The sequence below is a fragment of the Talaromyces proteolyticus genome (assembly GCF_021365285.1).
Source record: "Talaromyces proteolyticus strain PMI_201 chromosome Unknown BGW36scaffold_2, whole genome shotgun sequence".
NCBI classification, from domain to species: domain Eukaryota; kingdom Fungi; phylum Ascomycota; class Eurotiomycetes; order Eurotiales; family Trichocomaceae; genus Talaromyces; species Talaromyces proteolyticus.
Window position 1 is genome coordinate 1221229 of NW_025764278.1, and position 23508 is coordinate 1244736.

General features: G+C 44.5%; 8 protein-coding genes across 8 annotated transcripts; 6 read left to right on the top strand and 2 right to left on the bottom strand.

The window, feature by feature from the left end:
• Positions 1-69: 69 nt before the first annotated feature.
• BGW36DRAFT_312626 (uncharacterized protein) lies at positions 70-2395 on the top strand (the record flags this gene model as incomplete). The annotated part of the gene is made up of 11 exons (XM_046212508.1): positions 70-348; positions 404-596; positions 644-752; positions 803-899; positions 951-985; positions 1042-1143; positions 1198-1488; positions 1562-1791; positions 1854-2035; positions 2092-2195; positions 2244-2395. 11 exons carry the CDS (start codon positions 70-72, stop codon positions 2278-2280), a joined length of 1659 nt encoding a protein of 552 aa, XP_046076509.1. The 3' UTR covers positions 2281-2395.
• Positions 2396-3938: 1543 nt separating this feature from the next.
• Positions 3939-4723, top strand: BGW36DRAFT_354912 (uncharacterized protein; the record flags this gene model as incomplete). The annotated part of the gene is made up of 3 exons (XM_046213578.1): positions 3939-3970; positions 4033-4177; positions 4229-4723. 3 exons carry the CDS (start codon positions 3939-3941, stop codon positions 4721-4723), a joined length of 672 nt encoding a protein of 223 aa, XP_046076510.1.
• Positions 4724-6010: 1287 nt separating this feature from the next.
• Positions 6011-7895, bottom strand: BGW36DRAFT_369417 (FAD binding domain-containing protein). The gene has a single exon (XM_046215134.1). The coding sequence runs from the start codon at positions 7853-7855 to the stop codon at positions 6218-6220; it is 1638 nt and encodes a 545-aa protein (XP_046076511.1). The 5' UTR covers positions 7856-7895; the 3' UTR covers positions 6011-6217.
• A 1288-nt stretch (positions 7896-9183) lies between these two features.
• Positions 9184-9840, top strand: BGW36DRAFT_286986 (uncharacterized protein; the record flags this gene model as incomplete). Its single annotated transcript, XM_046210469.1, has 1 exon — positions 9184-9840. One exon carries the CDS (start codon positions 9184-9186, stop codon positions 9838-9840), a length of 657 nt encoding a protein of 218 aa, XP_046076512.1.
• A 111-nt stretch (positions 9841-9951) lies between these two features.
• Positions 9952-10389, bottom strand: BGW36DRAFT_354915 (enolase C-terminal domain-like protein; the record flags this gene model as incomplete). The annotated part of the gene is made up of 1 exon (XM_046213579.1): positions 9952-10389. The coding sequence occupies one exon, from the start codon at positions 10387-10389 to the stop codon at positions 9952-9954; it is 438 nt and encodes a 145-aa protein (XP_046076513.1).
• A 1259-nt stretch (positions 10390-11648) lies between these two features.
• On the top strand, positions 11649-16016 carry BGW36DRAFT_443770 (WD40-repeat-containing domain protein). The gene is made up of 4 exons (XM_046221627.1): positions 11649-12381; positions 12439-14026; positions 14073-14655; positions 14694-16016. Exons 1-4 carry the CDS (start codon positions 11963-11965, stop codon positions 15974-15976), a joined length of 3873 nt encoding a protein of 1290 aa, XP_046076514.1. The 5' UTR covers positions 11649-11962; the 3' UTR covers positions 15977-16016.
• Positions 16017-17637: 1621 nt separating this feature from the next.
• BGW36DRAFT_288140 (methionyl-tRNA synthetase) lies at positions 17638-19487 on the top strand (the record flags this gene model as incomplete). The annotated part of the gene is made up of 2 exons (XM_046210553.1): positions 17638-17827; positions 17899-19487. 2 exons carry the CDS (start codon positions 17638-17640, stop codon positions 19485-19487), a joined length of 1779 nt encoding a protein of 592 aa, XP_046076515.1.
• Positions 19488-22169: 2682 nt separating this feature from the next.
• Positions 22170-23370, top strand: BGW36DRAFT_354918 (uncharacterized protein; the record flags this gene model as incomplete). The annotated part of the gene is made up of 2 exons (XM_046213580.1): positions 22170-22442; positions 22495-23370. The coding sequence occupies 2 exons, from the start codon at positions 22170-22172 to the stop codon at positions 23368-23370; spliced, it is 1149 nt and encodes a 382-aa protein (XP_046076516.1).
• Between the last annotated feature and the right edge of the window lie 138 nt (positions 23371-23508).

Sequence of the window (23508 nt, forward strand, 5' to 3'; positions counted from 1 at the left end):
AATGAAGATTCACAAATAAAGGCGCGTTTTGACATCAAGCCTTGGAAAAACGAAAAGCCACGATTAAAAATGAAACTGGCAAGGGCATTTCGTCAAATTGTGCGACCTCTTGTCCAAACAGCTAATCAATACCATGGAGTTCGTCAATCCGTCCGCAGATTCCAGAGTCACGGTACCCGACAAAGTACCTCCAGAGCCCTCCAGGGTCTCTCTAGATTGTGGCCCTCTGCATTCATTGCAGCTGGTGTGACTGGGCTTGGACTAATTTCCTGGCCATATGAACCATGGACGTCGGGCCACAGTGAAGAACAACAGATAAAATACGCTGATCGAGAAACTATGCTAAAGGTAAGCTCGTCTATGAGCGTCGCAGCCAGGGTTGACCATGTCGTTGGGTTGTTAGGGTGTCCAAACTATTTCCGACGCGCTCGGGCCAGACTCGGTAACAATGGACGAAGACGACATTGATCTGCATTCCAACTCGGAAATTTCGACATCACAATGCGCTACCAGACCAGTCGCCGTTGTTACACCAAAGAATACGGCAGAGGTGTCGATTATTGCGCGCATATGTTCTGAGTATAAAATTCCGATGAGTAGGTTCTCACAAGTTGGATTATAAGGCAACCTTTGACAAGCATAGTTCCCTTTGGTGGCGGGTCTAGTGTCGAGGGGCATTTCACAGCTCCATATTCAGGGTTGAGTATCGACTTCTCTGAGATGAATCAAATTGTCGCCTTTCACGAAGAAGAGTACGTCAATGCTAAGCCTTATCATTTTACATCTTACTGACATTTAATAGCATGGATGTGGTCGTCCAACCAGGAGTCAATTGGATGGATCTGAACAATGAGATCAAGGACAGTGGGCTCTTCCTGCCCATGGATCCTAGCCCAACTGTATGCTCGTCATTAGCCTTATAGTGCTGCTATTACTGATATGGTTTCTAGGCCCTTATTGGAGGTATGGTTGCCACGAACTGCAGGTATCCTCCCTGTGTGCAGAACCCCTTCCTTGAACAGAGCTGAAATTTCTTGGTAGCGGAACAAACGCTGTCAGATACGGGACCATGAAGGACTGGGTCATTAACCTGACAGTCGTTTTGGCGGATGGTTCCGTCATCAAAACTCGACACCGACCACGGTATTTTTCCTGTCCCTCGATCGTACTCATGGAAGATTCTCTAACGGGAAGTAGGAAAACGTCAGCTGGCTATAACCTCACCGGCTTATTCACCGGCTCGGAAGGTACTCTAGGAATGATCACAGAGATTACACTCAAACTCGCGCCAGTTCCCGCGAAAGAAAGTGTCGCTGTGGCTACCTTTCCGTCTGTCAAAGATGCAGTAGCCAGTGCCTCGAAGATAATACGCCAGGGGATCCTCGTCGCCGCGGTAGAGCTCATGGATGAAGTACAGATGGAAGTTCTGAATCGTAACGGAGGAGCAGGCGGGAGAATGTGGCCTGAGAAGCCAACATTACTGCTCAAGTAAGCGCATCCGATGGAAAGCTCTCGAAAGCTCTCCTACTTCCCTGAATTTTTACTTACTACAAATTACTAGATTTTCTGGTAGCACAGATTCCATAGCTGCTGACATTAGGCGTGTCGAAGATATAATTGCCCAACAGGGAGGCAGCGCGTTTGAATTCGCGCGGACAAAAACGGAGATGCATAATCTTTGGGCCGCTCGCAAGGAAGCTATTTGGGCGATGTTAGCACAGAAGCCAGAGGGAACACAACTATGGTCCACAGATGTTGCGGTGCCGTTGTCGAGATTACCAGAGATTATTGGTAAGTGCCAGTTTCTTCTGTGAGCTGTGTGTCTTGCTTACTGGATTGACTTTTGCTCTCAGATCTATCAAAAAAAGAGTCCCAAGGTTTAGGGCTCTTCTCCAGCGTCCTGGGCCATGTTGGTGACGGAAACTTTCACCAAGCCGTTATGTATGATCCGAACATCGCGTCGCAGACCCAGGCAGTACAGGACTGTGTCAAGAATATGGTCCGTAGAGCTGTTGAAATGGAGGGGACGGTCTCAGTTTGTTCTCTTACAACGACGCTATATCTCCTTTCAACTGACTGGTTTATTTTTAGGGCGAACATGGTATTGGGTTGGGCAAAAAGGAATGTCTAATGGAAGAACTTGGATTCGAGACAGTTGCCGTGATGCGGACATTGAAGCGCAGTTTAGATCCCCAGTACGTTCCTGGACCGAAGTCACACTTCAATATGCTGATGATCTATAGTTGCCTCATGAATCCCGGGAAGGTGTTCGAGCCGTGAAAACAAGATTCTCTCTTCTTTTGCTAGATAATGAACCTCATCCCTTTCAAACATGACACACTAAGTAACCATTAAGAGAGATAGAGCAGGATATAATTCTACGTACATACAATGACTATTTTTCATTTTGCGAAGGGTATTGATTTATTTTTTTAAAAAAAGAAAAAAGATAAAGTAGATAAGATCTACAAATACAGACTTAGACCTCACCCCATAGATATATCGGCCCTCGTTTTGAGCGTTGGGGGTCCGACATTCTCACCCGTCAGGAGGGTCCAGCCGATCCTCGTGAGGGTTACAGTGGTTCACCACCCGTTGACCGTTCCTCCCTAACGACCGATTTTTCGAATATATAAGGAAAATATTTTGATAATTTATAATACTATATAAGATTAGATAACTATTCATATACGCAAAACCAGTATTTCATCGATTGAAGCCAATCTATCGAGAGATAGAATGCTATGGCTCTTTCCTCTACTTAGTTGAATGTTAGAATCATATTTATTAATAGCATTAAATGTGGACTAAAAAGAAGAATAATATTTCCAAGTTAATCAATATATCTTTCTATAGTTATCCAATTAATTTCATTGTATTATGTTAATATAAGCTTTACAACAGCTATTTTAATAGCAGCTTCTAGGATACTTCAGACAACTTGGGCCCTTGGCTGATCAGTTTTATGCTATTACAATATATTTTGCAGTAAAATATTATAATGCTTTTCTTCAGACATAGATTCCATGATATAGATAATGATATATATTATAATATGTACAGAAAATAATATATTATAAATTGTTTGGGCAGTTAACAGTTTGATTGAAATTTCAAATGACAACAATGACATTTTTTTCAAAAGGGTACATGCACATTGAATTCACTCAATACCAGTTGACGTGAATGAAATGTTTGATCATTAATTAAATTTGACTTCTTTTCCTTCTTTGTTAAATGACCTGGCTTTGAAGAATAACCTTGTCATTATGGCTAATCATTTTACAAGACGAAAGAAAATTCTTTTAGGTAGTTGCTCTAGAGTTCGTCAGAACCCAGACTTTTAGAAAGAACAAACGATGTGTTCGGAAATTTCTGCCATTCTCCAACTGTGAATAAAACACTGATATTAACGGTATAATTTGACATTCAAAAAAATAAGTTATGTTAGAAGTAGTTTTCCTTATAGAGATCCTATTCAATAAGGCTACTCTTTATAACAGCTTAGTTTCATCTAATTTTGAGATGACCTTTTATTTGCCACTTCTCACCATTTTATTGTTTGTCATCAAACATTCCTCCACCAGCACCATTTACATCTGCCCCGAATAGCAGCGAAATCCTAATTTCTAGCGGTTTATAAGGCCGCCCATTGCTTCCTTTCCCAACCATATCCCGATTTTCAATTTATCGATCAAACAACTTTACAATAGAGAAGTACCTTCTGACGATACAGGCTGCTGGACAGTTACAAACGGCTACCCTTCTCGCATCTCTTTGCAAAGAAAACCTATCCGCGATTCCCCAATATCCGCTAGCACCGCTGCATTCATAGAAAAGATCATAATAGTGGGAAATAGATTATCATACAAGAGAGGCTGGTTATCCTACAAGTGGTCAATCCATATTCAGAGCATCGATCTTTCGCATAGCGCCCGATGAGCGACGACGCTCTACCATTGCCGGCTAGGTATTAATGGAAGTTAATTAAATTTCTACACACAGAAAATGCTAATAAAATCTCGCGCACAGCCTATGGGACTCTCCGGAAGGGTCCGACGTTATTCTTTCGTACGGTGACAAGAGACTACATGCTCATTGGGATGTTGTGAAGAAGTGCTCTGGTTACTTTCGTGCAGCTTTTCGAAAAGATTATAATGGTAGATGTGTTTGGAAGGTTTGACAATATTTTTTACCTCATTGGTGGCAAGAGACTGATCGCAAATAGGAAGGACAAAAAGAAATATTTACATTTCCTCCAAACGAGGATGCTGCTGCCATTGATAAAATGCTGCGTTACATCTACCGGCGCCGTGGAGGCTTGATCATACATAAAGACTGCCCTCCATTGTACTCGTATGAGATAGATGACATGCTCCTTCTTGTCAAAGAGCTGATACTCGCCGACAAGTATGATGTTCCCTCACTTGTTGAAGATCTTTTGGGACATTTTAGTAATTGGGTTATGTTCTTCTTTGATCACCAATCGCATACGATTGTCTACCAGGTTATTGCGACTCTCTACGACAATGACCATCCTGCACTACAGCCTCTGCGCGAGACTTTGGCATTCAAATTTGCGAGAATTGCTATAGCGGAAGATTTTATGCGGTCTAAGATATTCGTTGAATTGATGGAAGACGTTCCTCGGCTAGGTCTCGAAACAATGCTGCTTGTTAAGAGGGGATTGTTAAGGAATGACTTGCAGCTGTCATTCGACTAACTTTCAGCTGCTACCCTGTCGTAGCATGCTCGGGATTAGTTTTCGTTCCTAGAGTGATACTTCCTAGGAGATGGTCAAACAAATGCTAAAGCTAGTAAGGTCAAATACATCGAAATTCCTGTCCTTGAGTATATGGCCATTGTAAATCTAGGGGATTTACAGTAGCATCTTATCCTGGAAAGGCTCCATGGTGTGACATTGGGAAGGCTTGGCCGACTTTGGAAGCTCAAGAAAAGAAGTGCTGTTCACGAAGCTACGACTCCGCAATCTTGATGCTACTTGTCGCCGCATTCGTCTCTCACTGGCCTAATAAATATTCAGGTGTCGTAATATCACTGTTCAGAAACCCTCCAGAAGCAGCTCTAACCTTCCAATCTTCTAAAATCAACTTTGCATCCTCCCGCTGTAATGAGCCTGGACTGAGGAAGGCCATGTTAACATTTCAGTCGATACCCGGATTAAAGAGCGTCCGTAGGAGATGCTGAATCTGCTTCACATGGGTGCGAGACGAAGATAGCGGTGTTGCGAGGGACTTGTAGACGTTTACCACAGCCTCTGATTGCTGCCAGAGACTGGCTAGCTCTGTTAACGGATCTCTTTGCTGGTGATATATCGTGATAAGATTTTAAACCCTCCTTCATTTGACATTTCATCTTACTGAAGGGAAATTAAAATCTTGCCGGTTCATAAGCCAACTATGCAAAAACGCACTAATAAGGCGTCTAGGCCAAAGGGTGTTGATGTGGGAATCACTGCAGAAACTTCCGATTTAATGCTTGGTCACAAGATTCAAAAGACAACCGGCGAATATGGAAGCTTTCCCTTAAAAGCAATTTGCGATGAACGAGCCTCTGAACCAAGATCCCAAGTTTCGGAAGACCTTCGAATAGCTTAACCCTACATCCACAGATATATGGAACGCCTATCGCGGTTATTTACGTGATTCAAGCAGATGGATTGAAAATCGTATGGAATATCCATCCTGGATTCAAATCAGAATGCTCAAGGTTGCTTTGGATTCATGGGGGACCAGGTTGTGGTGTACGGTTAAAAGCCTCACGGAGCGGCTGATTCTAACACCGTCTGAACTTAGAAAAGTGTCCTTGCTGCCAAATATGGTGTCTCATGAACAGGCACCCTTCAAGAGACTCACATATAGTTGATATTTTATCTCATAACCTCATGCAAACTCATCATTACTGGGATAAAATGTATAGTTACTCGTATTAAATTACATAACACTGTGGTTTGGCACATTATGAATACATATGTACTCAAATTCAAGCTCCTAAATATATTCTGCGATTATACGTGTCCAAAATTCGGATGAGACATGAACCCAAAAGGAAAAAGTCATTGCTAATCATTATTTCATATCTAGGTATCTACGGTCAAAATCAAAATTCTTTCCTTCTTTCCCTAATAACACATATTGAATCCTTCGACAACCGCATCAGAGGAATAGTAACATAACACGATCAAACGAAAGTTTAATCACGAAAGATCAGTCAAGAATGCGACCTGAGATAACACTTGATTCAGCTCTTCAGCAGGTGTTAAGTTTAAACTCGACAACCGCTGCGATCTCCAAGCAACAATTCCATCTGGGCGAATAAGGGAAGCTCCTGTATCTGTGATTCCCATAATCTTTCTAAGACCTTCCAGATCCTCAACTTTCTCGTCAACACCAAGTTGAATGCAGTCAATCTTAAGCGACTTCGATCCATCGTTCACTTGGGCAACAGCATCCTTCCATTCTTCACTTTCGGTAATTAGTACCCAATTTTCTCCGTAAAAATCAATAGTGCTTCGTGATTTGTCACCACTCAACCACCAGTGTGCTGCCCGCGTTCCAGGTTCTCCGTTCCACTCATCTGGTCGCTTTACAGGTATTTCTTCGTTCGAAGAATCTGAGATAACGGCCTTGGATCGATACAATTCACCTAGCTCAATAGCAATGTCGTCATATGCTACTGCCGATTTTCCATCCTTCGCGGCGAAAGTTTTGTAGTCTTGTCGGAGAAACATTTGATCGTGTCTGAACAAAGCAACTGGTCGTCGCTCAACTTCATATGTATCCAAAAGCTCTGGCCTAGAATGTCCCTTCACTACAGAAGCTAGCTTCCAGGATAGATTCCACGCGTCAGCAATCCCAGTATTTGCACCAAAGCCACCTCTATTCGGCGGTAAAGTATGGGCGGAATCGCCAGCTAGGAAGATGCGACCAGATTGGTATGAATTTGCGATTAATGCGGTTAACTCCCATTCGCCAGTGGTTATGATTTCGATAGTAATATCAGCATCGCCAATAGCCTTGTAAATGGCATCTTTATAGGCAGTTTCATCTCTCTCTACCTCGTCAGAGAACATTAGTGCCCATCGACTGTTGCGATAATATACTAAGAACGCCTGCAGGTCTGGTTGGTCAATGCTAAATTGCACTGCATCTTTGCGATATTTATCGAGCCCGGGCGCCTTGAATAATACACTTCGCATGGTCTGCATATGCCCACGGCCGTCGCGTTCGATGCCCAACGACTCACGAACAAAGCTTCGGTTACCGTCTGCAGCAACCATGTAATCTGCGCGAATCTCATATTCAGTCCCGTCAACTCTGTTTTTCAACAAGGCAGTGATGCCGTTTTGATCTTGTTGAAAGCTGATTAATGTAGTCGAATAGCGTAGATCAGCGCCTTTGCTAAGTGCAGCTTCTCTGAAATACCCTTCCATTTCGTCCTGAGCTGCGTCAGCTCCAATAGTGTATGAATAGTTCATAATTTCGCTCTCACCCTTCTTCGGTGCTGCTCCAGATTTTTCGGGATTCCAATAAGAGTTCTCATGCCAATCACCTGCTAAACTGTGCACTCGAGTACGGACGAGCTTGAAGTTGGGGTCGGCAAGAGGTATCTTGTCCTTCAATCCAGAAGAGCGATACGCCTCCATGGAGCGCGATAGGAAACCCATTGCCCGGGGGTGAGGGGAGCTATCGGCATGCCGTTCGATGAGAATAGGCTTAATGCCCTGGTGGGATAGAAACACAGCGGTGGAGAGACCAACTAGGGACCCTCCAATAATAAGGACAGATGTCTTTTCTCTTTTGATCGCCATTTTTGAGAGAGTTGTTAGGTTCATGTGGGAAGGCGAGAGTTACTGTGTCTGATATGTATTTAAATGGTGTTTTAAAATATGAGAGATGGGGATCGGCAGCTATATTTATAATTTCTTAGTTCATGTCTTGACAGTAAACTCGGTGAGTATGAGAGTCCGAGCGATCATGGATCCTCGGACTCTCCGAACGTCTCGGGCCCGAACTGAACCCTGCATACCGCGCGCTGAGATTTTCATCTATACCTAACTCATATTTCTTTCTCCGTAATCATCAACGCACTCTACCGTGCTCTTTATCTACTCAATATATTATTAGGATGAATTATTTGGTTTCGTACCACGGAAGCCCTTCTATCGCAAGGGAAACAGGTATCGAAATTCCAGCCACATTCGTTGCCAGCCTACAACCTTAGACTCAAAAACTTTGTCATAATTACTCGTCGCGAAGTAGAGATATGACAATGAGAGGACACATTTTCCATGATAAGAACAGACTTTAGCTCTGGCCATTTACCGCAATATTAAAAAAGCTGCTCAATGAAATCTTCAAAATCACAAGCATCGGTTGACCCCTCAAAGACCCGGGACAACCCAATCCTGTCTTGAGCATATGCAAGTAGAATCTGATACCGCTGGACTCGCTGGAAATGGGAAATCTGGACGGGCGTAATACCCACTGGCAACCACCCTGTGTGTCTAATCCCCTCCCGTGTATCGCATCCCGACTCATCTACAGAGACCAAGTGGTACGAACAGAAGCCCGAAAGATTATGAAGATACCAATCTCACAAGTCTGTGTTTCTCTCTTTCTCGATTCATCAAGCAACCTTTTTGGACATCAATCAGATCAAAGAGCCCGACTGATGATAAAAGTCAACACGTACACGTGGAATATATCCCACAAAGTGATATAATTTAAAACTATAACTTTGAGATAGCCTTAAGAATCTATAGAAAATAATAATCAATATAAAGTAAAGACTAAACTTATAACTATACCATTTTATAGATTAAATTTAATAACTACAGAATACATATGAAAGTACTCCTTCTATAAAGATATTAAAAGATCTAATTATTCTAAATTATCATTAATTATCTATTTATATAAGAATTCTATATAAATCATTGATTCTTACTAATTTTTCTAGATCAGGATTTTACTTGTGGCCACGTACATTAATCAGCAGTTTGGAACAGCAATTGAGGCTATTGGTCGACTCAGGTGCGGTTTACTGGTTGACAACTGATTACTCCGACGCTCTTTCATCTATAACATATCAGTCCCATTTATCACTAGCTCGAAATCACAATGTTAAATCAATATGGAGAATACAAAAACACAAGAAACAATGGTTCAAGTCAAAACTTATCAACTTCCCCCCACATCGCTCATCCCCAACTCCCCTCGGCCTATTCTCCACTATCCAGGCTTCTTTCCCGTATCGTCTACAGCAGCAGCTCAAGCCTATGACATACTCTCCGAGAATGGATGGCAGGCACAGTGGATATACCGCTATGGTTCTACGCAGGCTTCGCATTACCACTCAAACGCGCATGAATGCATGGTAGTGCTTTCTGGGTCTGCCACGATTCAGTTTGGTGCTGCGGATCAAGAGGATAGAGGAGATGGTAGTACCGGTGCCACTAATGGTGGTCATGAAGAAGACGGTGTCAAAGTGCAAGCCCACGTAGGCGACGTCTTTGTCATCCCCGCAGGCGTCGCGCACAAGACGTTTGATACCAGCCCTTCTCTTCCATTCGCACTATTGACCCCCAGAAACGGTCCTGATGTTTCGGCTCATGATCAAAGACAGGCGATAGCTGACACACCGCTTTCTGGGTTTACCATGATGGGTGCTTATCCGAAAGAAGGAGGAGCATGGGACTTTTGCACTGGAGGAGGGCACGTTGGGGATTATGAAAAGGTTTGGGCTGTTGTGAAACCAGAGAGGGATCCTGTTTTGGGTCAAGCCGAGGAGGGATTGGTTGGGAGGTGGAGTGAATAGTAAAGAAGATTTTACATGTTTCAATTGATATGAATGAGAAGCTCAAACCCACGTTGTGAAATGGCTATTTACGGAAATAATTCAAACCACATAAAACATCATTTGGTATAGCTAAACAACTCGCAGACCGTTCAGAATAACTCTAGGCTCCTCAGACGTCCACCAGCTCTTTCCAGCCTCTCCGGGGAACGAGTACTGGTTCATGCTATCACGCTTCATCTGCACGCTATACCCTGGTACCGTCGACGTGACAAAATACCCATCCTTGACACCAGCTGGATGCTCGGAATGCTCATGCAAGTGGTCCACATATTCCAACAGACTCTTCTTTCCACTCACCACAACATAATCAATCGTGCTCAGGTGCTGCGTATACTCTAGCAGACCGACACCGCCAGAATGTGGGGCAATAGGAACACCAAACTTGCCCGCAAGCAGGAGGATTGCCGGGCATTCGTTGACTCCGCCAACACGGCATGCGTCGGCCTGGAGAACAGTGAGGGCTCCGGCTTGTAGGAATTGTTTGACCATAACTCTGTTCTGGCACATTTCGCCCGTGGCAACGCCAATGGGTCCGTATGGAGTTTTGGAAAGCGCCTTGCGAATGGCGGCGTGGCCGAGTCGGGAGAGGTGGGCTCTTCGATGAACCAGGGCTTGAACTGGGCCAACTTGTTCATATACGTAATAGCCTCGGGCACAGATCAGACCTGGCAAAGTATTAAAAGACTGCAACGTCAAATGTTGAGAGAAAGTTGCAATTAAGAATCCTCCGGTCCAAGCTGCCCGGGTTGGTTGTTCAGCCCATCGTATATATCACGGTCAACAGAACACCATGACCATACGCGGACTGACTCGGTCATGGTCGAGACGAAGACCAGCTCCACCTTATGGCCGTGATAGACCGCGGGCAATACTCTCGCATCGCCAAAGGAAGACTGTGATAAGATGATGAGTCACTTGCGACTGTTGTCTTCGATGGTGGGCTGTTGAATCTCGTTGGTGTGAGTCCTGGGGACGTTTAATATTTCACGCAGATCAGTGACGAGGCGAGCCGTGAGGAAGCGGTCCACTCCTATCACCACCGATGGAGCCTGTCTCCTGATCGGCAGATGCGTCAGGGTTAGGGTTAGAGATGTCGCAAAGCTTTACGTGGCTGTGTCAATACGAGATGTCGGTAATGCACCCGCCATAGTTACCCTGCCCATGGACGCTGCTACCGCCGCCCATTCCAGCAGTAGCACAGAACACGGAACACGCCTCAATGATGTCCCGCTAAATCACTCCGTACGGCTTTTTTTATCGACAGGAACTGTTCAAACATCAGAGCCAGAGTCAGCGGTGGCGTGTTGGAAGAGCGGCCGGCGTACTGTCGAGACTGCAACGCATCTGATCCGTTCCAAGAGGTTATGTGCGTCTCATAGTAGAAATCTTCTCGGATCGGCCCAAGCTCCCATGGGGTGGGGACGGTTCAGAAAAGAGCCTAGAAGTGTCTAGGTGGGAAGGCCATTAGTGCAAAGCACTGTACTGTAGTAATGTTTCAAATAATCAAGAGTGCTTGGACATCGCCAAACATTTGAGGTTGGCCCTGATGGTTATGATCGAACGTTTGCTGCAGCCAACTGCCTCGGCTATCTGTAAAGTAGTCAGCGATCTGCTTCTGATCATGTCGCGGATCATCACGAGCTGGGAGGGGGCAAGTCAGGGCGCCATAATGGTCTTTGTCGCGCTGTTAGCGGAAAAAGTCGATGAGGTACCTGGCTAGGGGCGCAGGGCAACGAGATGGGTCTGGGTCGGTACGGGCCGACGACAGTGGACAGATTCCGTCTGTGTTTGAGCACGATAGAATTAAGTTGTGGTATTTCACACCGTGACTATATGACAGTGCTCGTTTCCTGTGGACTACTCTCCTTGCATCTTTAGTCTTAGCTTTTCACCAAGGAAACGCATGATTAGTCATATTGGCTCGTGAGATGCACTCTGGTTCACAGCCTCGTGCCCGGCACCTATATTACCCCTCTTTATCTTTTCGCCAGAACAGCCCAACCTACAATTCCGAACCCTAATTTCGTCGCCATCGTACCTACCTACGTTTAACATAGGCTTTTATGCCGTGTCCCTCCAAATGGATGGTTTATCCTCGGTATCGAGCGTTATCGCGCTCATTCAACTAACGGGAAGCATCGTGAAGCTTTGCGGAGGCTACATTCAAGAGGTGAAAGATGCACGAGCTGAAATCTTCACCCTACAACAGGCGATTGCAACCCTCCAAGGCATAATCCAAGAACTGCATAAATTCCTTCAAAGTAATGACCGAAATTCCCTACCTACCTCTTCACAACTAGCCAGTAGCATTACCGACTGCCTCTCCGACCTCCGAGCCTTAGAAGCAAGAGTCGATTCAGGGAAGGGAAAGAAGCTGATGAGGAAAGTGGGATTACGAGCCTTAAAGTGGCCCCTGAAGCGCGCAGAGGTAGAAGGTATTATTCAGAGCCTCGAGAGGTATAAATCTTCATTCCTCTTATCTTTACAGGTGGATCAGACGTACGTTTATCAAGCGCGATATTTTCACTCAGTATAATTGATTCAAAGTCTGCATAGTTCTCTTATGGTTGGCGTGGCCCAGAACACCGATCGTATTAATCAATATTTGAATCTTGGGAAGTTGGAAGGCGTGATGGAGGCGGGGTTTGAGTCATTCTCTGATCGAGACGAAGTCCAATGTCTTCAAGGCACTAGGACCGAGCTTCTCCAGCATATAATGGAATGGGCTATATCGCCGTCCCAAAAACGCATTTTCTGGTTGAAGGGAATGGCTGGGACAGGAAAATCAACAATATCTCGGACTGTGGCAAGGTCGCTCAAGGATATCAACCATCTAGGTGCTAGCTTCTTCTTTAAGAGGGGTGAAAGGGACCGAGGAAATGCGAAGAAGTTTTTCCCGACATTAATAAGGCAACTGATGCTCGGGATCCCCGGGCTGAGGTTTGGTGTGCAAGAGACACTTGATCATGACCCTGATATTGCGTCAAAATCGCTCAGGGAGCAGTTTGAGAAGCTATTTCTTCAATCACTGCTGCATCTTAACCAACTCGGCCAACCTCAAACCGCTGTAATGGTGATCGACGCTTTAGACGAATGTGAACACGATCAAGATGTCCGAAATATAATTCGATTACTGCCTCTTCTACAGAAGGTAAAAGCGATTGACCTTCGGATCTTCTTGACTAGCAGGCCTGAACTCCCAATTAGTCTCGGCTTTTCAGAGATTGCGGATCATGAATATCAGGACCTAGCTCTTCATAAGATACCCGAAGAAGTGACTGAACACGATATACATTTATTCCTACGGGACCAGTTTGCGAAGGTCAAACACGATAGAAATATTTCTCAAGACTGGCCCGGCGATAACGTTATTCAAGAATTGGTCACAATGTCCGTTCCACTGTTTATTTCAGCTGCCACGGTGTGCCGTTATATCAAAAATTCAAAATGGGAACCTAAATTGCGTCTCGCAGAGCTTCTTATAGACCAAACCAAATATGTATCAAGAATGGATAGAACATATCTACCAATTCTGACTCGACTACTGGACGATCAAGAGAGTGATAAGTCAGAGCAGCAGCAGCTTCTACAAGAGTTTCAGGAAATAATTGGCGTCATCATCCTTTTTCTTATTCCGTTTTCTATAAATGCATTATCACGGTTTCTTGGGATAGGAGTAGACCAGATCAGTAATCGATTAGATTCATTCCGATCGGTTCTAAGTATCCCAGATGACCGAGATCAGTCTATTAGGATTCTACATCTATCATTCCGGGATTTTTTGGTCCAGTCTAGAACCAAGTTTTATGTGAATGAACCAAAAAAGCATAAAGATATTGTTAAATGCTGTCTTAAAACCATGCAAAGTTATCTGAAGAAAAATATCTGCAATCTCGAAGGTCCTGGAATACAAATAGCAGCAATCGATCCTCAATCTATCCACCAGCATATACCACCAGAATTACAATATTCCTGTCGTTACTGGACATACCACCTTGAAAAAAGCGAAGCCCCGTCTTCTGAGATGGAAGATATTCTGTTCTTTCTCCAGGAGCATTTCCTGCATTGGGTGGAAGCAATGAGCCTTCTAGGCGCTGCAATGGAATTAGTAGGGATGATCAATCTTCTCCAGACGATTATACCAGTAAGTTACATCGACAGTCATATGTGATTCACACTAATTAATATAGGGCGAAAACCATTCCGCAATGTCAGAATTTCTCAATGATGCAAAGCGCTTTGTCCTTCGAAATTGTCAGACAGCTACAGAGGCGCCCCTTCAGCTTTATTGTTCAGGTCTCGTATTTGCGCCTCAGGAGGCGCTAATACGCAAAATCTTCAATAAAGACCTTCCTACTTGGTTATATAGGTTGCCAGAGGTTGAAGAAACTTGGAGCGCAGAATTGCAGACTCTCGAGGGCCATTCAAGTTTAGTTCAATCGGTGGCATTCTCACCTGATGGTCGGCTACTTGCGTCCGGCTCCCATGATAGAACAGTCAAGCTCTGGGATACTGCTACAGGTGCCTTACAGGAGACTCTTGAGGGTCATACGCATTCAGTTCAGTCTGTGGCATTCTCCCCGTTTAGCAAGCTTCTTGCATCAGGCTCCGACGATAAAACAGTCAAGCTCTGGGATACAGTTTCAGGTATCTTACAGCAGACTCTTGGGGGTCATACGCATTCAGTTCAGTCTGTGGCATTCTCCCCGTTTAGCAAGCTTCTTGCATCAGGCTCCGACGATAAAACAGTCAAGCTCTGGGATACAGTTTCAGGTATCTTACAGCAGACTCTTGGGGTCATACGCATTCAGTTCAGTCTGTGGCATTCTCACCCGACGGCCAGGCCCTGGCGTCTGGTTCTGATGACGAGACGGTCAGGGTCTGGGATTTAGCCACAGGCACCTTACAGCAGACTTTCCAAGGCCATGCAGGTTCTATTCGTTCTGTGGCATTTTCACCCGACGGCCGGGTCTTGGCATCTGGTTCTGATGATGAGACGATCAGGGTCTGGGATTTAGCCACAAGCACCTTACAGCAGACTTTTCAAGGCCATACAGGTTCAGTTCGGTGTGTGGCGTTTTCACCCGACGACCGCGTCATGGCGTCCGGTTCCGATGATGAGACGGTCAGACTTTGGGATGTCGCCACTAGCGCCCTAAAGCAGACACTCAAGGGCCATAAATATTTAGTTTGTTCCGTGGTATTTTCCCCAGATGGCCGACTTGTGGCATCTGGCTCTAGCGATGAGACAGTTAAGCTCTGGGATACCTATACGGGCGCCTTACAGCAGACCTTCGCAGGTCATACAAGTTCAATTCGATCTGTGGCGTTCTCTCCAGATGGTCGACTGCTGGCATCTTGCTCCCGTGATAAGACAATCAGATTATGGGATACCAACAGGGGAATTCAGCTGCAGAATGTTAAGCGCCATTCAAATTCGGTTCGGTCTATGGCGTTCTCTTTCGACGGCCTATCCCTAGCATCCGGCTCATTTCGATCAGTCAGGCTATGGAATATCGAGAGCGGCGTCGAGCAGCAGAATATTTCGGGCAATCTAGGCTGGGTACATGCTTTGGCATACTCACCCAACAGCCAAATCCTGGCGTCTGGTTCCGATGATAAAACAGTCAGGCTCTGGGATACCGTTACAGGTGCTCTACAGCGGACTTTTGAGGGCCATTCGGCTTCAATTAGTTCTCTAGGATTTTCGCCTGACGGACAGCTGCTAGCATCTGGCTCTGAAGATAAAACAGTCCGACTCTGGGATACAGTAACAGGGGCGCTGCGACAGACTCTAGGAGTCGCCGGAGTAGTCACTGAGCTTAAATTTTCTCATGATGGCTCATATATCAGCACCAACCTCGGACCCTTTGATTTTCAGCTCGGGTGTTACAATTATACCTCTAGTTCAACCCTGGTGAATACAGAGATAACAGATATATCTATACAGCAGGGGGAGTGGATAGCCCTGGGTGGTGATAAAGTGCTCTGGCTTCCTCCCGAGTTTCGGCCTAGTTGTTCGGCGATTAAGGATCGTATAATTGCCCTGGGACACGCATCAGGGCGGATTTCCTTCCTAGGATTTCGAGCATAGACATCAATGATTTTTCTTTTCTTTCCGTCCTCTACTTCTCGGTCCCCTTCCAAAAGAAGGCCTGGGAGAACTAGATAATCTACACGCCCTTCTCATGCTGATAGAATGTCCTATATAATTCCACTAGTCCAGAATCCAATACAGCAACAAACTCATTTTGGCCAGTTGGTAATGGCTTGATCCCAGATTGCTGAGAATGCCAAAAGAACTAGTAGACATTATCTGGATTGCTAATTATGACAAGCTCGTAAAAATGCGATATAAAAGCTAACCCACATTATTATCGCACAACACTTATATTGTTCATTATTCTACACCTTTTTTTGCGAGGCTAGTGGCTTGACAGTGGGGCAGTGAAACAATCAAAGAATATTTGTTGGTGAAGCTGGTTTTGCTCGTCTCTATACTTTCCCAGGAAACTGCCATCGTGAGACAAGAGATCCACCGCATTCAGGGCAAGAGGCTGCAGAGTTTGAACCCTGCCAGCCGCAATCGTCGCAGACGGAGTAGCGTTGATCGATGGGTTCCTGGATTTCGGAAGCAGCCATATTGTTTTGAGAATAAGAAAAAAACGTAAGAGGTAGACAAATGTAATGACGAAGCTTTTTGCTTTAGATATAAATTGATACTAAACTGAAAAGTGTTGGTAGGCATAGAAGAAGAAAAGGATGGAACATTCAATTGCGAAGACGGCGGTTTTATACTGCAGGGGCTGGAGCTGCTCCATAATCTGTTCAATACAAGCTAGAAAGTAAGTGAGAGTATTGATAGGATTATAAGATATAATGAAACCTACCTGAATGATTAATTTGAGTAAACAACTGTGTCATCTGCGCTCATGTTTCGTGCATGACCTTCGCATTACCATATCCGCCCTTTCAAAAGGATGCCGTTTCATTGGTAGGTGCAATCAGTGATATTGATGGATGTTTGATCTTGGCCTTTGTCTTTTAACTTGTATATGCACAAGTATCCATGTTAATCAACGTAGATAGAACCCCCGAAACAGATTAATGAGGTATCAAGAGGTATTTTGAAATCTACATAAAGAATTGTACATCCTCCACTTTCTCTCAAACACTATGTGCTGCAATAATATAAAGAGTAAGTAACAGAGGTTCTTGAATAAATTAACCATCCGAACTGCACATATGTAGGGGTCCTTGTCCAAGACAGGACTCAAGCTTTGCCCCCATTGACGATTGCGGGGTGCCAGATCGTCTGTTTGATCTACCAAACGGCTCTGTTAAGACATATCAGAAGTGAGGCAAAGTAGTTTGATCTTGATTATTGAATATCATTGACTAAGTTTCACCATAGATTTGGTGAGATGGAGGATTGACGAAAGAGAAGAAAGAGCCTTTACCGCAATGTCTTTAGTCCTTGTTGCGTACTCCAACTGTAGGACTGTAAAAGGAAAATACAGAAAGGATCTTTAAAAAAAAATGCGTCACTAGGAAAGATTTCATTGTAGACCATGTACTTGGTTCTTTGTCTGAGGGAATAACTATTTTCCGCAAACATTAACCCCTCCATAATATGCCTCTTGCCCCCGTCCAACAAGGAAATTTTGTAAAAGTTTTCTTTAAAAGAAACCTGATAATTCCGATCGATCTGGTGCTTCTTTCAACTTTATTGTCATGGTGTCAATATCGAGAAACATGGCCGAAGAATCGCCCAGCCGTGATATCATTCTCCCAGAGCCTGGAAAACGAAACATACTTATTACTAGCGCTCTACCCTACGTGAACAATGTGCCACATCTGGGGAATATCATAGGATCGGTCCTCTCGGCTGATGTTTTTGCGAGGTACTGCAGAGCTCGTGGTATTAACACTCTATATATCTGCGGTAAGTAATCATGGCGATTCATTCCATTTTTCTTTTTGGTAGTGACCTAGTATAATGAAATATATGTGTAGGCACGGATGAGTACGGAACGACAACAGAAGCAAGGGCGCTTGTAGAGAAATGTACATCGCGAGAACTCTGTGACAAATACCATGATATTCACGCTGGAATATATAAATGGTTTAATCTCGGTTTCGACATCTTTGGTCGTACCACAACCCAGCTCCAGACGGACATAACCCAAGACATCTTCATGAAACTGAATGACAACGGCTTTTTGAAGGAGGAGATGACAACCCAGCTTTATTGTCAAGAGCACCATTCATTCCTTGCAGATCGCTTCGTTGAAGGTGAATGTCCGATGTGTAGCTACGCTGAAGCTCGTGGGGATCAGTGTGACTTTTGTGGGGGCCTTCTCGATCCCCTTCAACTCAAAAACCCCCGATGCAAAGTTGACAATTCCACGCCAATCACTAGAAGTACGAAACATATTTTCTTCGAACTGGACAAGCTCCAGCCTGAAATTGAATCCTTTTTTAGAGAATCATCAGTCAATGGTACTTGGTCCAGCAATGGGAAGGTCATTACCGCTTCTTGGTTGAAAGAAGGGCTGAAACCACGCAGCATCACCAGGGATATGAAATGGGGGACCCCAGTTCCTTTACCAGAATACAAAGACAAGGTTATTTACGCGTGGTTTGATGCTTGCATTGGCTATGTTTCTATTACCGCCAACTATACGGATCAATGGGAAAGGTGGTGGCGAAATCCTGACGATGTTCGTCTCTATCAATTTATGGGCAAAGACAATGTGGTCTACCACTCAGTAATTTTTCCAGGCACTCAAATTGGCACCAAAGACCCTTGGACAAAGCTCCACCATCTCGCCGCGACAGACTATCTTACATATGAAGGTGGGAAATTTTCCAAATCTCGAGGTATTGGAGTCTTTGGTGATTCAGCTCAGAAGACTGGCGTACCTTCTGATATCTGGCGTTACTACCTGCTATCGTATCGACCCGAAACTGGAGATAGTGAGTTTGATTGGGACTATTTCATTAGTGCAAATAACAATTCTCTCCTCAAAAATCTTGGTAATTTTGTTAACCGCGTCGTGAAATTTGTGAACTCACGCCACTTCAACAACGTTGTGCCTGACTGGACACAATATCGCGATACATCCTGGGGTGACTGGAAGGCAGCAGTGAACAAGCTTCTTACCCAGTACATCCAAGAACTTGATACTGTCAAAATTAGGGCCGGAATAGCCACAGCACTTCTCATCTCTCAACAAGGAAATCACTTTCTTCAGTCGAATAGACTTGACAATAATCTTGCTGAGAACGAGCCGTCTAAATGTGCAGCTGTTATTGGTATAGCGCTCAATTTAATCCATCTCATAGCCTCGATCATTGCCCCATATATGCCTGAGACAGCTATATCCATAAATCGGCAACTCCGGATGAAACCAATTCTCATCCCCGATCATTGGAAAGCAGATTCTGTTAGGCCGGGTCATGAGATTGGCAAAGCGGAATGCCTATTCACCCGCATAAAACCGGAAAAGGCAGAAGAATGGCGCAAAGAATTTGGTGGTGTTGAGGTAAATAAGATCAAGGAGGAGAAAGCTGCGATTAAGCGACGAAGAGCACTGCGATGAAACGAGCTCAAACTTCGACAAGCGAGCCAAAAATTAATAACATATTCGCTGCACAACACGTCAATTTTTTACTGAGCTAGCATGCGCAAGCCCTCCCTTAGGAATCATTTAAATCAGGCCTTTAGTTACTATTTCGGGAATACCTTTTTTAAAGATAATCAAACTTGGAACTAGACCTCACTCAATTAAGAATAAATAACCGATATTGAACAACACACATTTCAAATGTAGTAAACACCCCCGGCCATCAAAATTACATATGTCAAAACGTTGAAATTTCCCCTAACACATTTTAGCTATTATCGCAGACTACTAAATTTGCCTATACCTCTAACGCCTAGAAGTATGTAGGGAAAGGCGTTGCAGAATCTCAAATGATCTCCTGCCCTCTCCACGCCAAATTAATTATAAAATATTAAAATCTCATCCTTTTCTCGTCTTTTTACAAAATTAAAATTTTCACCTAGTTCACACTACACAAATAAAATTTTTAATATGATATGGTAATTTATCAAATATTAATCTTTAATCGAGACTAGAGTGGGCCTTGGGAATTTGCGAGCCGTAACTTTCCTCTGCCATGTTCCCTAACCTTCATGTCCCCTACAGTACGAACTGACCATTGTTCAATTAATGCGGTACCGCTAAATCCAAAATGCCTCCAAAGCGCCATCGACGGCCTAAAATATCTCTCTGAGCACATTTTTAGACATGGCTCCGCTACTGGGAGTCGCCTCTTCGAATACTGAGTATCCTCGTCCGGCTCAGAGAATACCACAAGCATCCCTTGTTTGCATTCCTACGCATGTTCATCCCATATCCATCTTGGTTCTTCCCACTTCCGGGTCCATTTTCTCTCCGTGCACTCATTGAGGACGGGAAGAACGAGACGAGGATAATTAGCTCACAATTTGGTGATTTACATAATCTCCAAATTATTCCTATCTGGCGCATGGGCGACACGACACTGCGATCCGTATACCGGGCCTAGGAGTTCCACCTCGCTGATCGATATAAGATTACGGAATATGAAACAGAATATTTCTTTTATCGTCCTGACTGGAAGCTGCGAGATATCTCAAACCCGAAAGACCCTGGTCCGCTTCGTTATGCCGTTATCGCTTGCATCCTTGAGGAGTTACATGAGGTAGTCAATTGGAGGTTAAGTCTAGGTCTGCGGAGAAATGACCAATGTGCTTAACGTGATCGGGATGTTGACCCGTGGCCACCTTTTGTTCCTGATGAATTGCCTGACTGGACGAAGAATGTAGCGCAGATTGACAAGGAGCTACTGAGGCAGTCTGTGCCACTATATAAGCTGGATATGGAAGGGGATTTGGTACTTGAGGAGAAGGGTAAGAGTTCCAATTTTGGCCAGCGTAGCATTATAACGAACACAGGCTGGTACTATACCATCAAGGAGCGACCTAACCGAAACAATGCAATACCAACAGTCTCCATTTGCCTACTCGAATTGTGCAACGAACCCTTACTCGGCTTTCCGCAGTATACCATTCTCAACTATTCTAGGTTCGCTTGTAAAGCAAAGCTCGGAGCTGTCCAAGCTGTGGGAGAGGATGTTTTCAGGGAACTGGTAAAGCTCTTTAGCTTGAAACTGTCACACCGTGTGCTAGGGCTGACCCGTGATGGCTTGTCTCTGGCCCGCCGTCAAGTAGCTGTTAGGCATGTATGTGCTTCCACATAGGCCCGTAGTGTGGGAATAGTTTTACAATTCTATACTCCTGGCTGAACAATGTCGTACACTTGGACCTTCCGCAAGCTGATTGGGTGAGCACTGGTAAAGGAGCGTAGTTAGAACAATGTTCAGAACAATGTTCCGTTTTTCAAAACAACTGGATATTTTTTTTCATTGTCGACTTATTGTTTTCTGAAAAAGCGGAGCATGGAAAAAAATAGAAGTTGCTGGGTCACCTCGAGCCAGGGGGAGAAAGGTTGTGGCGAGTTCTCGTACCTGATCTGAAGAAATTAGCTTTAATTATTCCTATGGTGGGTACCCATTTGTAATATATCTCTCATTTAGACATACCGCCGATCTTACGAATCAAGACCCCCAATAAGTAACGGACTGCATTAAAATGCGGGGGCTATGACAGATCAAAGTTACCCCTTTGGGGAAGGCTTGGTCTGGAATAGCCGGGCCGGGATCAGGTGGTATCGACCCATTCTTTGCTGAGGAATCATCTAGGGTGTTTCTATGAAGGATATTTTTTTTTTCATTTGACCTGTGCTTCATTTGTAGCAAATCATATGGTTACTTGAAAGGGTCCATTGTTCTTTAGCCAAATGAAGCTGACCTAGCCTCGCAAGTATTCATTTCCTTGTCCCAAATTTTTCAATGCAAATCTAAATTTGGAAATTGACAGTATAATTTATTCCGTCATAGTAGGCCTTTGGTGTTATGCTAGTGATGAGATCGCCGATAGAACTACCGAAATGGAAACTAGGGCTTCTGTGATGTGGAATCATATTGTTTACTGCAGTAAAACATAGCGATAATGGTAGCACAAGAGTTAATCCAATATCTAAGGGGAATTTAAATTCTAATTAGTAAGTTATATAAGTATCGATTCAGGAACCCTTAATCGAGGTTCAAACATAAATACCCATTACCTATTTGAAGCTCTGGGTTCAGTTTGAAAGGTCCCAATCGTAACAGAGACAATGCATCACTTCACGGCACTCCTCAGTTCAGTAGCACTGCTTGTCGGTGCTACTGCTTCTCCATTGGACTTCAAGCATGGCGCCAAGGCTGTTTACTTTCAAAGCAACAAGTCGCCAAATGCAATAGCCGCTGTTAAGGTTCACCCAAGTGGCAAGCTTGGCAATTACAGTTTCTATGCTACTGGAGGCCATGGTGGTGCTGAAATAGGTTCTACTGGGCCAGACGCTCCGGACCCGCTAGGAAGTCAGCACAGTGTAGTTGTCTACGAAGATGTACTGTAATCGCCACAGAGGATTGATGAACCGAGGCTAACTCAAATTACAGTTCTTGTTTACTACCAACGCCGGCTCGAACGATATTTCCCTCTTTTCCATTCCGTGTAACGATCCAACTTCCCTAAGCCTGGTAGGAACATACCCTGTGAATGGCGGCTTTCCCAACACTATTGCTGTTAAGAGAGATACCGTCTGTGTGGGATACGCTGGCTCCCCCGCAGGTATCAGTTGCGCCAAATGGGACTCGCATGGAGTTGGCAAGTTTGATACGGTCCGAGAATTTGACTTGCATCAATCAAACCCCCCAAACGCATCCCTAATTCTCGTTAGTGATGCTGTGTTCGCAAGAGACGATTCATTGCTAGTTGTTACCGCACGTGGCTCATCGCAAACACCAGGATTTGTTGCTACATACGAAGTTGGTTGGGAGGGAGAAGTTTCGGATAAGGCAGGAATCGCTGTTCCTGCTGGCTTGAACTCATCCTTTGGCATTGTGCCAATCCCAGAGACTACCCTAGCTTTCGTTGCAGAGCCCGAGCTCGGTGGTTATATCCTTGATGTCAATAATCCCGAACGGCCCGTCGCCAAAATCGCGGTTCCAGGGCAGAAGGCGATTTGTTGGTCGGCGGTCACCCACAGATATCCAACTGGACTTTTCCCGGACGCCGGCACCAACACCATTACCCAAGTTGAACTTCCATCTGGAAGAATCGCTCAACAATGGAACTCCACTAATGGCAATAAAGGACAGTTAGATTTCAGTGTCGATGCTACCGACAAATTCTTTGCCTTAGCATTTAGTCCGAAGGATAGTATAGCGAGAGTGGCTTCCATAGATGTGTCTGGAAGACATTTTAGGGACATTGATAACATAGTTATCGCTGGGGCTGATACATCTGCTCAAGGATTTGCTATCTATCCTTGAGGGTCTCGACCTATGCTTCCCTCTTGACGCGGCCAATAGTAATATTTATGCATACCATTCATTACCATCTAGCATTTAAGTACTATATGGCGCCTATATACTAGTTTACTTGGAATCCGTGAATCGGGTCTCTATGAA

Coding starts and splice junctions, on each gene's coding strand:
- BGW36DRAFT_443770 (XM_046221627.1), top strand. CDS start 11,963: ATGGATGGTTTATCCTCGGTATCGAGCGTTATCGCGCTCATTCAACTA. Junction 14,027..14,072: donor TTCTCCAGACGATTATACCA/GTAAGTTACATC, acceptor TAATTAATATAG/GGCGAAAACCATTCCGCAAT. Junction 14,656..14,693: donor GCTCTGGGATACAGTTTCAG/GTATCTTACAGC, acceptor ATACGCATTCAG/TTCAGTCTGTGGCATTCTCA.
- BGW36DRAFT_369417 (XM_046215134.1), bottom strand. CDS start 7,855: ATGAACCTAACAACTCTCTCAAAAATGGCGATCAAAAGAGAAAAGACA.